At 42.9% G+C, this 13298-nt stretch overlaps 1 protein-coding gene across 3 annotated transcripts in view; it reads right to left on the reverse strand.

Annotated features, from left to right (window-relative positions):
- The window catches only part of mkln1 (muskelin 1, intracellular mediator containing kelch motifs), a 167827-nt gene that overhangs the window by 44509 nt on the left and 110020 nt on the right, over positions 1 to 13298 (reverse strand). For 2 of the 3 annotated variants that reach the window (XM_086010683.1, XM_086010685.1), the window contains one exon: positions 10133 to 10262. In XM_086010683.1, the coding sequence (XP_085866809.1) occupies positions 10133 to 10262 (130 nt within the window). The remainder of the gene's footprint in view (positions 1 to 10132; positions 10263 to 13298) is intronic. The other variant, XM_086010684.1, reaches the window with a different exon arrangement.

Consider the following 13298-nt stretch of genomic DNA (forward strand, 5'->3'; position numbering starts at 1 on the left):
TTCACTGCAAGTTACATTTCAACTGAAGGACACTTCCATAGAAAACATTAATTCATTCAGCTGTATATTGTTCCCTTCTCCTTCCATCAGCCAGGCACCACTTTGGGTTTTGTGGATCAAGAACAGTGAAAGCAACCACGGTGCTTTAATGTATAACAACTGCAGGCCACAGCAAATCTGCAATTCTCTTGCTTAGGTTTCAGTTACAAATACAAATAGCCTTGTTCCTGGAGCAGCAGAGAGCTGACGCCAGGGACTTGGCAGTCCCACTTCTGCTTAGTAGAAATTTTCAGCAGCAAGAGCAGCACTTGGAGGCCGGTATATTATTAACCCAAGACCAGTGCTGCAGCACAAAATCCCTCAAGCTTCTTTCGTATAATGTAAGGCTGTGGTGAGATCCTAAGTATCCAGTGTATTAATTTTCTAGTATTTGAACAATATCCTATCTACAGTAAATGTACATCAATTAAAGAGTACAGTTGATATGTTTTGTGGATCAATTAAATTTTAGTGCTTTTAAGTCACGTAGGCAATTCATAATAACTCAACACTGAGTGTGAAAGTTTGAAGACTGCCACAAGGAATAAATGGCCCTACCAATTCTGAAAACAGGGAGCTGCTTCCTTTAAATAGAATTATGCATTGGGAGCAATAGATTTGCACAAGTGCAAGGAGTGACTTATGTGGTCTTATTCAGAGCAGTAATATCGGAGAAGTGTTAACAGTGCATATTATGAACAGCAAGAGTAACACAGACTGCAATTGTGATGAAATATATTAGGCCAGGTTTTATATTGGTCACATTTTAAATCAAAGTGAGCAACCACCACTGGTGATGAACAAATCAAATGAAAAAACAGAAAATACTCAGCAGCAATGTTCCCTCTAATTTTTGGGGGGCCGCGCGGCCCATTCAAAATTCTATTTAAAAGCCGCGAGCCAACTGCGCGGGGTCTTCAAAGCGCTGTGCGGCTGAGCAGCTTCATGGCAACACTGCTCAGCGGGCCCATCAGCAGCCATGAAGCGAAAGAACGGATTAAGTTATTGGGTGCGTGTCCTTTGTCACACCTGGAAACCGAAAAAGAGCCCCTGAATAGGGCTGAACAAAACGTTACTGGTCAGCCAGGGACCAGGGGAAAGGAGAGAGGACAAAGGGTCAGTAATACTGACTCCTGTCAGAGGAGTTAAGGAGTTAAATAGCCCGATTCCCAGCTTTTCACACAAGCTGCTTGCTGCCTATTGAACCCAATTACTCGTCGGCATCCCTGATGAATTTTTCTTCTTGTGCTCTTGCTCTCCTGCCCGTTTTGCTCAACCCTAATAGAGGGTTCTGTAATCTTAGTTATACCTGAAAGGTTAATGCTTTTTTCTCTTTATAGCTACTGAGAATCCCTGCTGCATCACTCCTGATGTGTCACCTTGACTCAGCTGGTAACACTGTCGCTCCAGAATCGAGAAAGTTTCGGGTTGAGGCTCACTCTCGGACTTGAGCACATGATCTAGAGCAACACTTCAATGCAGTACTCAGAGTCCAGTACTGTCAAAGACACCATCCTTTGCACAAGACATTTAATTATGGTATCGTTCGCTGGTTTAAGTGGATGTTAAAGCTCCCACATCACAATTTGAAGAGCAAGGATTTTTCCCGGTGACCAACCGACACCACAAACAAAACAAAAAATCAGATGAATCTTTCATTTTGTTGCATGGTTGCTGCTTTCACCTGCAAAACAGCCACTGCATTTCAAAGTAATTCATTATATCCAAGGTGCTTTGGGACCTTGAGATGTTATAAGGTGCTACAAAATTTAAATTATTTTAATAAGCGACTTAGCAAGTCTGTTCCATTTTACAATTGGAGTTGCTATAAGCATACAATCTTTCCAAGACTAATCTTTGCAAGTGGCAACGTAACATCTGCTGTATAAGCCATTTTTTAAATAACGCCAAAAAAGGTCCTTCAGGGAAGGTATTTTGCCATCCCGCCCAGTCTGGCCTACATGAGACTCCAGTCCCACATAATGTGGTTCACTCTGAATGCCCTCATGTGGGTACGGTAGCAGAGTAGTTATGTTACTGGACTAGTAATCCAGAAGCCTGGACTAACAATCCGGAGATGCAAATTCAAATCCCACCTCGGCTGCTGGGGAATTTAAATTCAGTTGATTAAATAAATCTGGAATAAAAAGCCATCAGTAATGGGGACCATGAAACTACCGGATTGTTGTAAAAACCCATCTGGTTCACTAATGTCTTTCAAGAAAGGAAATCTGCCGTCCTTACCTGGTCTGGCCTATAAGTGATTCCAGATCCACCGACTCTTAACTGCCCTCTGAAATGGCCTAGCAAGCCACTCAGTTGTACCATACTTCTACAAAGAAGTATACCAAGTACCTACACCACACGGACTGCAGCGGTTCAAGGCGGCGGCTCACTGCCACTTTCTCAAGGGTAATTAGGGATAGGCAATAAATCCAGTGAATGAATAAAAAGTCACCTAGGGATTTGCAATAAATACAACCTTGCATGTGTTGTCCACATCCAGAGAACAAAATGAACAAACTGCCGAGAAATCCATGCAAGTCGTGTGTTTGCCTTGTATGAAGTGCACCCCACTCAAAAGAAACCCCTAATGGTGGAACACTTTGGGAACAGCATCACCTGTTCCTCCCAAGCATACTGCACTTATCACATCACTTTCAAATTCATAGAAACATAGAAGATAGGAGGCGTAGGCCATTCGGCCCCTCGAGCCTGCTCCGCCATTCAATGAGACCATGGCTGATCATCCAAATTCAGTACCCTGTCCCTGCTTTCTCCCCATATCCCTTGATCCCTTTAGCTTTAAGAAATATATCTAACTCCTTCTTGAATATATTTAATAAGTTGGCCTCAACTGCCTTCTGTGGTAAAGAATTCCACAGGTTCACCACTCTCTGGGTGAAGACATGCCTCCTCATCTCAGTCCTAAATGGCTTACCCCTTATCCTTAAGACTGTGACCCCCTGGTTCTGGACTCCCCCACCATCGGGAACATCCTTCCTGCATCTAGTCTGTCTAGTCCTGTTAGAATTTTATAAGTTTCAATGAGATCCCCTCTCATTCTTCTAAACTCTAGCGAATATAAGCCTAATCGACTGAATCTCTCTTCATACGTCATTCCTGCCATCCCATCTGGTGAATCTTCATACTGTATCCAAAATGTTTTCTAACAGCTAGTAATGGTCATTGTACTTCTTCAGCTTAGTTATTCAATAATTTTAGGGCATCTGGCATGTCATCTGGGGTGTGGATGTATATTGCTTCTTTCATTTCTTTTATATTGAGTTAGATGCTTTGCTGGAGCTGCCAGTTCCCAATGCACAACCCTAAAGTGGAAGGTTTAGTGAAATACCCCCACAGTTGGTGGGGGGGGGGGAAAGAGATGTCTAAAGGCTCTGCCACTGGCAATGGAGTAGAGAGAAGGGGAAATGCACAGGAGGGGAGTTAGAAGATAGGAGGGCTGGGAAATTAGCTCGAGGAAGTAGAAGAGTTAGTGCAGGATGATTTGTAAAAAAGGATGAAGAACTTGAATTCAGTACTTTGGGGTAACCAAAATACGCCACTGAATAGGTTGCTGTTCATGAGGTTAACTAATTAAAATGGAGTGTGCAGGCCAATGTTCTGCAAATAAGCAAAAAAAAGTCTAACTGTAGTACAAATGAACCAACAGAAACAGAAAATGCCTCAATTGCACAACAGGTTAGTCAGCATCTGAAAGACTGGGGCATTGAATCTGTCCTGCTTTTAGTGTGGAACAGCAGAACTAGTTCTCTGTATTTCTTTGCAGCATTAACACCCGTATCAGAACATTAGCTCTTTGTCCCAATTTCAAAGCAGCAAGTGATTCTCATCTCAGTCTGTAAATAAGGAAATGGCTCCTAGTTGTTTATTTACATCTTAAGGCAAGAACAGCAAAGAGTCAGTCATTCATTCATAGGGAAACATCAGCAAGTTATTTGACATAGAATTTTTCCATTTGTTTTCCAACAGCAGTTATTGTTTCTTCATTCCATCAGTACTCAAAAGAACGTTACAAATAATGCAAGGGCAGAGGTTAACTCTCAAATACAAATCAGAATGTTAAGGGAATTGTTCTGTGAGTTTCAGTGATAACCATAAGAACAGGAATGGGCCATTAAACTCCTCGAGCCTGTTCCGCCATTCAATGAGATCATGGCTGATCTGCGGCCTAACTCAATTTCCCCACCTTTGGCCCATATCCCTTAATACCTTTAGTTAACAAAGATCTATCAATCTCAGATTTAAAATTATTGATCTAGCATCAAGGGAATTAGGGGTTACGGGGAGCGGGCAGGGAAGTGGACGTGAGTCTAAGTTCGGATCAGCCATGATCCTACTGAATGGCGGAGCAGGCCCGAGGGGCCGTATGGCCTACTCCTGCTCCTACTTCTTATGTTCTTATGTAATTGCCATTTGTGGAAGAGAGTTCCAAACTTCTACCACCCTTTGTGTGTAGAAGTGTTTCCTAATTTCACCCCTGAAAGGTCTGGCTCTAAGTTTTAGACTGTGCCCCAGTCCTACAATCCGCAACCAGCGGAAATAGTTTCTCTCTATCGACCCTATCTGTTCCCATTAATATGTTGAAAACTTGGATCAAATCACCCCTTAACCTTCTAAATTCTAGGGAATACAGCCCTAATTTGTGTAAATAAACACATCCAAGCATTTAATGCATCACACAGGTACCAGCCCTCTTCTTTTGCGCTCCTCCAAATCCAGTTTCCAATGGGTGTTTTACTCCGACTTTATATCGAGCTAGATTTTGCAGTTACCAGGAGCGTACAACGCATTGATGGCTCCCTTCCAGCCCCAAGTAGCCAGGTTAAATAACATAACTTAAATTAATTTTATAGAAGAGGCATCTAACCAAGTCGACAGACTTTACTGTATGCAAACCTTTCGTGAGGAATTTGCAAACTGACAGAACTGTTGGGCATGGTAAATGTCAGGGCAATAACAGTTGTCAAAAAAAGAGAACAGCACAACAGCTGGGTACGGCTGTACAGAGTATTACCCTGGTTACAGACTGCTGCGAGTTCAACCCCAAATACCAAAAAAATAGCTGGTGGGGCACTAAAATTGGGTTTCGTGAACCTGGGATGAGGTGGAGAAAGGAGGGGAAAAAAGTGAGTGATCCCACTTGTAGCTAAGCAATTCCTGCAGAAAAGGTTTGCATGGTTGGGCAGCGAGCAGATATCAGAGCACTATGGTTGAATAATCTGTCAGCACTCACTGTCCAAGCTTACACATGAAGAATGAGATACTGAGGTACAATATAGGTGGTCAGCAACTGGTGAGCCCCAACCTAGTGTGAGTTATAGGAGAAGAGAAAATGTAAAATATATATAAAAAAGGGATAAAAGTATTAATCCCATGGTTGAGATCGTTAAATAGTATGTTCCCTTCAGGCAGATCAAGCACTGCTCACTGATTATCTGGAAAAACCCAAACTGTTCTAAGGTCCATGAGGGCAACACCACATTCTATAAAAGAGTTTGAAAGCTAAATGAAAGAGAGGACGTAAACACCATGCTCCAGCTCACAAATTTAAACTGCAGTCCAGTGTTAAGACAAACACAGTCTACTGTGTATTTCTGCACATGTTCTAAAAATACTCACTTTAGTATAAGTCAGTCATGACCAGACCGCCCATGAGTCTCAAAATTTGGCCTTACTGCTCTTACATAGAAACATAGAAGATAGGAGCAGGAGTAGGCCATTCGGCCCTTCGAGCCTGCTCCGCCATTCAATGAGATCATGGCTGATCATCCAAATTCAGTACCCTGTCCCTGCCTTCTCCCCATATCCCTTGATCCCTTTAGCCTTAAGAAATATATCTAACTCCTTCTTGAATATATTTAATGAACTGGCCTCCACCGCCCTCTGTGGCAGAGAATTCCACAGGTTCACCACTCTCTGGGTGAAGAAATTCCTCCTCATTTCAGTCCTAAATGGCTTACCCCTTATCCTTAGACTGTGACCCCTGGTTCTGGACTCCCCGGCCATCAGAAACATCCTTTCTGCATCTAGTCTGTCCAGATCTGACAGAATTTTATAGGTTTCAATGAGATCCCCTCTCAATCTTCTAAACTCCAGTGAGTTTAAGCCCAATTGACACAATCTCTCCTCATACGTCATTCCTGCCATCCCAGGTATTAGCCTGGTGAATCTTCGCTGCACTCCCTCCATGGCAAGAACGTCCTTCCTCAGGTAAGGTGACCAAAACTGCACACAATACTCAAGGTGCGGTCTCACCAAGGCCCTGTACAACTGTAGCAAGACATCCTTGTTCCTGTACTCGAACCCTCTCGCTACGAAGGCCAACATACTATTTGCCTTCTTAACCGCCTGCTGCACCTGCATGCTTACCTTCAGCGATTGGTGTACAAGAACACCCAGGTCTCTTTGCACTTCCCCTTCTCCCAATCTATTGCCATTCAAATAATAATCTGCCTTCCTGTTTTTGCCACCAAAGTGGATAACCTCACATTTATCCACATTATAGTGCATTTGCCATGTTTTTGCCCAATCACCCAACCTGTCCAAATCGTACTGGAGTTTCATGACATCCTCCTCGTAGCTTACCCTCCCACCCAGCTTTCAGTCGTCTGCAAATTTGGAGATATTACATCCAATTCCCTCCTCCAGATCATTAATATATATTGTGAACAGCTGGGGTCCTAGGACCGATCCTTGCGGTACCCCACTAGTCACTGCCTGCCACTCGGAAAACGACCCGTTTATTCCAACTCTTTGCTTTCTGTCCGCCAACCAGTTCTCTATCCAAGTCAATACCTTGCCTCCAATCCCATGTGCCTTAATTTTGCACGCTAACCTCTTATGCGGGACCTTATTGAAAGCCTTCTGAAAGTCCAAATACTCCACATCCACTGGTTCTCCCTTATCTATTTTACCAGTTACATCCTCAAAAAATTCCAGTAGATTAGTCAAGCATGATTTACCTTTTGTAAATCCATGTTTACTTTGTCCGATCCTGTCACTACTTTCCAAGTGCTCTGCTATTACATCTTTTATAATGGACTCGAGCATTTTCCCCACTTACCGGTCTATAATTCCCCGCTTTTTCTCTGCCACCTTTTTTGAATAGTGGGGTAACATTAGCTACCCTCCAATCCATGGGTACTGTTCCAGAGTCTATCGACTTCTGGAAGATGACCAGCAATGCATCTACTATTTCTAGGGCCACTTCCTTAAGTACCCTGGGATGTAGATTATCAGACCCTGGGGATTTATCGGCCTTCAGTCCCATCAATTTTCCTAACACCATTTCCCTACAAATACTGATTTCTTTCAGTTCCACCCTTTCATCAGACCCTATGTTCCGTGGTATTTCTGGGAGATTATTTATGTCCTCCTTTGTGAAGACAGAACCAAAATATGTATTTAGTTGGTCTGCCATTTCTGTGCTCCCCATTATAAATTCCCCCGATTCTGACTGCAAGGGACCTACGCTTGACTTCACCAATCTTTTTCTCTTCACATATCTATAAAAGCTTTTACAGTCAGTTTTTATGTTCCCTGAAAGCTTACTCTCATATTCTATTTTCCCTTTCTTAATTAATCCCTTTGTCCTCCTTTGTTGAATCCTAAACTGCTCCCAATCCTCAGGATTATTGCTTTTTCTGGCCAATTTGTATGTCCTCTCCTTGGATCTTATGCTATCCCTAATTTCCCTTGTTAGCCACAGTTGAGTCACCTTTTTTGTTTTATTTCTATGCCAAACTGGGATGAACAACTTCTGTAGTTCATCCATTCGGTCTTTGAATGTTTGCCATTGCCTATCCACCGTCAACCCTTTTGAGTGCCATTCCCCAATCAATCCTACCCAACTCGCTCCTCAGACCATCGTAGTTTCCTTTATTTAAATTGAGGACCCTAGTTTCTGAATCAACTACTTCATTCTCCATCTTAATGAAGAATTCGATATTATGATCGCTCCGACCCAAGGGGCCTCGTACAACAAGATTGCTAATTAATCCTTTCTCGTTACATAATACCCAGTCTTCCCTCTGACCTGCAGTGTATTCACCCACCAAACCCAACCAAGTTGCCACCAATGTTAGCATCGCAGAAGAAATGTTTGTGGATCAACCACGAGACCAGTTAAGGTGTCAGTGCTGGCACTCTTCCTTTAGTCAAGGCTTAGAGAAAAGAGTTAAATTACTCTATTTTTGTACACATTTCCCTCCCCCTATTTTACTTTTCAAAAGGGAATTGGATAAATACTTGAAGGAGAAAAAAATTGCAGGGCTATGAGGAAAGAGCGGGGGAGTGAGACTAACTGGATTGTTCTTCATAAAAGCCGGAGCAGACTCAATGGGCCGAATAGCCTCCTTCTCTGCTGTACTATTCTATGGTTGTATATAATTGATCAGCTGCTGCTTCCTCAGATTAGAATACTGCACAGGCTGGCCAGCTGAGTTGCCATGACATCATGTTTGTAACCATTATTAGTATATGATAACACTTTCTTATTTCTGTTACTGTAAGAAAGAAATAAAGGAACATAAGAAATAGCAGCAGGAATAGGCCACTTAGCCCCTCGAGCCTGCTCTGCCATTCAATAAGATCATGTCTGATCTTGGGCTCAAAGCCACTTCCCTGCCCGCTCCCCATAACCCTTCACTCCCTTATCTTGCAAAAATGTGTCTATCTCCACCTTAAATGTATTTAATGACCCAGCCTCCACGGCTCTCTGGGGCAGAGAATTCCACAGGTTTCAGAAGAAATTCCTCCTCATCTCAGTTCTAAAAGGGTGTCCCTACGTTCTAGATTTCCTCATGAGGGGAAACATCCTCTCTGTATCTACCCTGTCGAGCCCCCTCAGTATCTTATAGGTTTCAATAAGATCACCTCTCATTCTTCTAAATTCCAATGAGTATAGGCCCAACCTGCTCAACCTTTCTTCATAAGTCAACCCCCTCATCTCAGGAATCAACCGAGTGAATCGTCTCTGAACTGCCTCCAATGCAAGTATATCCTTCTTTAAATAAGACAACCAAAACTGTACGCAGCACTCAAGGTGCGGTCTCACCAATACCTTGTACAGTTGTAGGAGCACTTCCCTGTTTTTATACTCCAACCCCTTTGAAATAAAGGCCAACATTCCATTTGCCTTTTTGATTACTTGTGTACCTGCATGCTAACTTTTTGTGTTTCATGCACAAGGACACCCAGGTCCCTCTGAACTGTAGCATTCTGTAATCTCTCTCCATTTAAATAATAATTTGCTTTTTTATTTTTCCTGCCAAAGTGTATAACCTCGCACTTCCCCACATTATACTCCATCTGCCAAATGTTTGCCCACTCACTTAGCCTGTCTATATCCCTTTGCAGGTTCTTTGAGTCCTCTGCACAACTTGCTTTCCCACCCATCTTTTATCATCCGCAAACTTGGCTACATTACACTCGGTCCCTTCATCCAAGTCATTAATGTAGATTGTAAATAATTGAGGCCCCAGCACCGATCCCTGTGGCGCCCCACTACTTACCGTTTGCCAACCGGAAAATTACCCATTTATTCCGACTCTATGCTTTCTGTTAGTTAGCCAATTCTCTATCCATGCTAATATATTACCCCCAATTCTGTGAGCTGTTATGCAGTAACCTTTTATGTGGCACCTTATCGAATGCCTTCTGAAAATCCAAATACACCACAACCACTGGCTCACCTTTGTCCTCAAATATGAAAGTATTGAAACAACCAACCTGCCTACTTCACTGCCTTAAATTCTCAAGCCAACACAGTAAAGTGGCAATTTAATGCTTAAAAAAATGAATGATCAGATCATTCTAATTAAGAGCTATGTTGTATGATGGTGCCTGTCTTATTTGTTTGGCATAAAAGTTGTAATAAATTGAAGCAGAAGCCTTGGGCCGAAACCACCAGATTTCCACAGTATACGAACTGTCAGGGTCACACGACATCGCAGCACACGGCTAATTAAAGTAGGTTAAAAGGTCTTGCTTCTTAGACTCAGTTTATGGATTGCTAGCCCATGAATTCAAAGTTACAATGTCAGATGTAGAATTCAGACTTCTGTCTTACCCATACCAGAGTCCTTCTTTGTGCCATCAGATATTATTTCCACATGGTCACTGTCCACATCATAACTGAAGAAATCATTTAGATACGTCTTTGACCTCTGCCCACCAAATACGTAAAGGCACCGATTTTTCTGAAAGACAAAAATATGCAGATTTTTGTAAAGATCGGTGTGAAAACCCCACATCTCGAATGTCCATGGGAGGGTACGAAGGTAAAGAGAGTCCATCTGCTTGATAAGAGCTGCAGAAACATTTCAGACTTCTACAAGTCTGGTACGGCACATCAAAGGTTGAAGTGGCTCTGAAATTGGTAGAAATTCAACCCAAGACGTGAGGTGGAACACACAACTAAGCACAAATGCCCATCCAAGTGGATGTAAATCAAGCCCACCTCTACAGCTGGTTTCACTGTGATATTAATTCAAGTGTACACAGAATGAACTCAGTACAAATAATCCACCTTCAGGATTTCCACAAACTGAAGATCATGGCACCGATCTCAACGGTACTACGGAGAGTGAAACTGGTGTCTTCCTACTTCATAGAAACATAGAAGATAGGAGCAGTAGTAGGCCATTCGGCCCTTCGAGCCTGCTGCGCCTTTCAATGTGATCATGGCTGATCATCCAAATTCAGTACCCTGTCCCTGCCTTTTCCCCATATCCCTTGATCCCTTTAGCCTCAAGAAATATATCCAACTCTTTCTTGAATATATTTAATGAACTGGCCTCCACCGCCCTCTGTGGCAGAGAATTCCACAGGTTCACCACTCTCTGGGTGAAGAAATTCCTCCTCATTTCAGTCCTAAATGGCTTACCCCTTATCCTTAGACTATGACCCCTGGTTCTGGACTCCCCGGCCATCAGAAACATCCTTTCTGCATCTAGTCTGTCCAGACCTGACAGAATTTTATAGGTTTCGATGAGATCCCCTCTCAATCTTCTAAACTCCAGTGAGTATAAGCCCAATCGACACAATCTCTCCTCATACGTCATTCCTGCCATCCCAGGTATCAGCCTGGTGAATCTTCGCTGCACTCCCTCCATGGCAAGAACGTCCTTCCTCAGGTAAGGTGACCAAAACTGCACACAATACTCAAGGTGCGGTCTCACCAAGGCCCTGTACAACTGTAGCAAGACATCCTTGTTCCTGTACTCGAACCCTCTTGCTACGAAGGCCAACATACCATTTGTCTTCTTAACCGCCTGCTGCACCTGCATGCTTACCTTCAGCGATGGGCGCACAAGGACACCCAGATCTCTTTGCACTTCCCCTTCTCCCATTCAAATAATAATCTGCCTTCCTGTTTTTGCCACCAAAGTGGATAACCTCACATTTATCCACATTATAGTGCATTTGCCATGTTTCTGCCCAATCACCCAAACTGTCCAAATCGTACTGGAGTTTCCCGACATCCTCCTCGCAGCTTACCCTCCCACCCAGCTTTGAGTTGTCTGCAAATTTGGAGATATTACATCCAATTCCCTCGTCCAGATCATTAATATATATTGTGAACAGCTGGGGTCCTAGGACCGATCCTTGCGGTACCCCACTAGTCACTGCCTGCCACTCGGAAAACGACCCGTTTATTCCAACTCTTTGCTTTCTGTCCGCCAACCAGTTCTCTATCCAAGTCAATACCTTGCCCCCAATCCCATGTGCCTTAATTTTGCACGCTAATCTCTTATGTGGGACCTTAGCGAAAGCCTTCTGAAAGTCCAAATACACCACATCCACTGGTTCTCCCTTATCTATTTTACCAGTTACATCCTCAAAAAATTCCAGTAGATTAGTCAAGCATGATTTACCTTTTGTAAATCCATGTGGACTTTGTCCTATCCTGTCACTGCTTTCCAAGTGCTCTATTACATCTTTTATAATAGACTCTAGCATTTTCCCCACTACTGATGTCAGGCTTACCGGTCTATAATTCCCCGCTTTTTCTTTACCACCTTTTTTGAATAGTGGGGTAACATTAGCTCCCCTCCAATCCATGGGTACCGTTCCAGAGTCTATCGAGTTCTGGAAGATGACCAGTAATGCATCTACTATCTCTAGGGCCACTTCCTTAAGTACCCTGGGATGTAGACCATCAAGCCCTGGGGATTTATCGGCCTTTAGTCCCATCAATTTTCCTAACACCATTTTCCTACAAATACTGATTTCTTTCAGTTCCTCCCTTTCATCAGACCCTATGTTCCCCGGCATCTCTGGGAGGTTATTTGTGTCTTCCTTTGTGAAGACAGAACCAAAATATGTATTTAGTTGGTCTGCCATTTCCTTGTTTCCCATTATAAATTCCCCTGATTCTGACTGTAAGGGACCTACGCTTGACTTCACCAATCTTTTTCTCTTCACATATCTATAAAAGCTTTTACAGTCAGTTTTTATGTTCCCTGAAAGCTTACTCTCATATTCTATTTTCCCTTTCTTAATTAATCCCTTTGTCCTCCTTTGTTGACTCCTAAACTGCTCCCAATCCTCAGGATTATTGCTTTTTCTAGCCAATTTATATGTCCTCTCCTTGGATCTTATGCTATCCCTAATTTCCCTTGTTAGCCACGGTTGAGTCACCTTTTTTGTTTTATTTTTATGCCAAACTGGGATGAACAAATTCTGTAACTCATCCATTCGGTCTTTGAATGTTTGCCATTGCCTATCCACCGTCAACCCTTTGAGCGCCATTCCCCAATCAATCCTACCCAACTAACTCCTCAGACCATCGTAGTTTCCTTTATTTAAATTGAGGACCCTTGTCTCTGAGTCAACTACTTCATTCTCCATCTTAATGAAGAATTCGATCATATTATGATCGCTCCGACCCAAGGGGCCTCGTACAACAAGATTGCTAATTAATCCTTTCTCGTTACATAATACCCAGTCTAAGGTGGGCTGATCTCTGGTTGGTTCCTCGACATATTGGTCCAGGAAACCATCCCGTAAACACTCCAGGAATTCCTCCTCCACAGTATTGTTACTAATTTGGTTGGCCCAATCTATATGTAGATTAAAGTCACCCATGATGACTGCTGTGCCCTTATTGCACGCTTCTTTAATTTCCCTTTTAATGCCATCCCCAACCTCCGCCTTACTGTTTGGAGGTCTATATACCACTCCCACTAATGTTTTTATCCCCTTAGTATTTCTCAATTCTACCCATACAGATT

This window comes from Somniosus microcephalus, chromosome 17 (assembly GCF_052327205.1).
Source record: "Somniosus microcephalus isolate GS21.2 chromosome 17, FLI_Smic_1.0, whole genome shotgun sequence".
Lineage (NCBI taxonomy): Eukaryota > Metazoa > Chordata > Chondrichthyes > Squaliformes > Somniosidae > Somniosus > Somniosus microcephalus.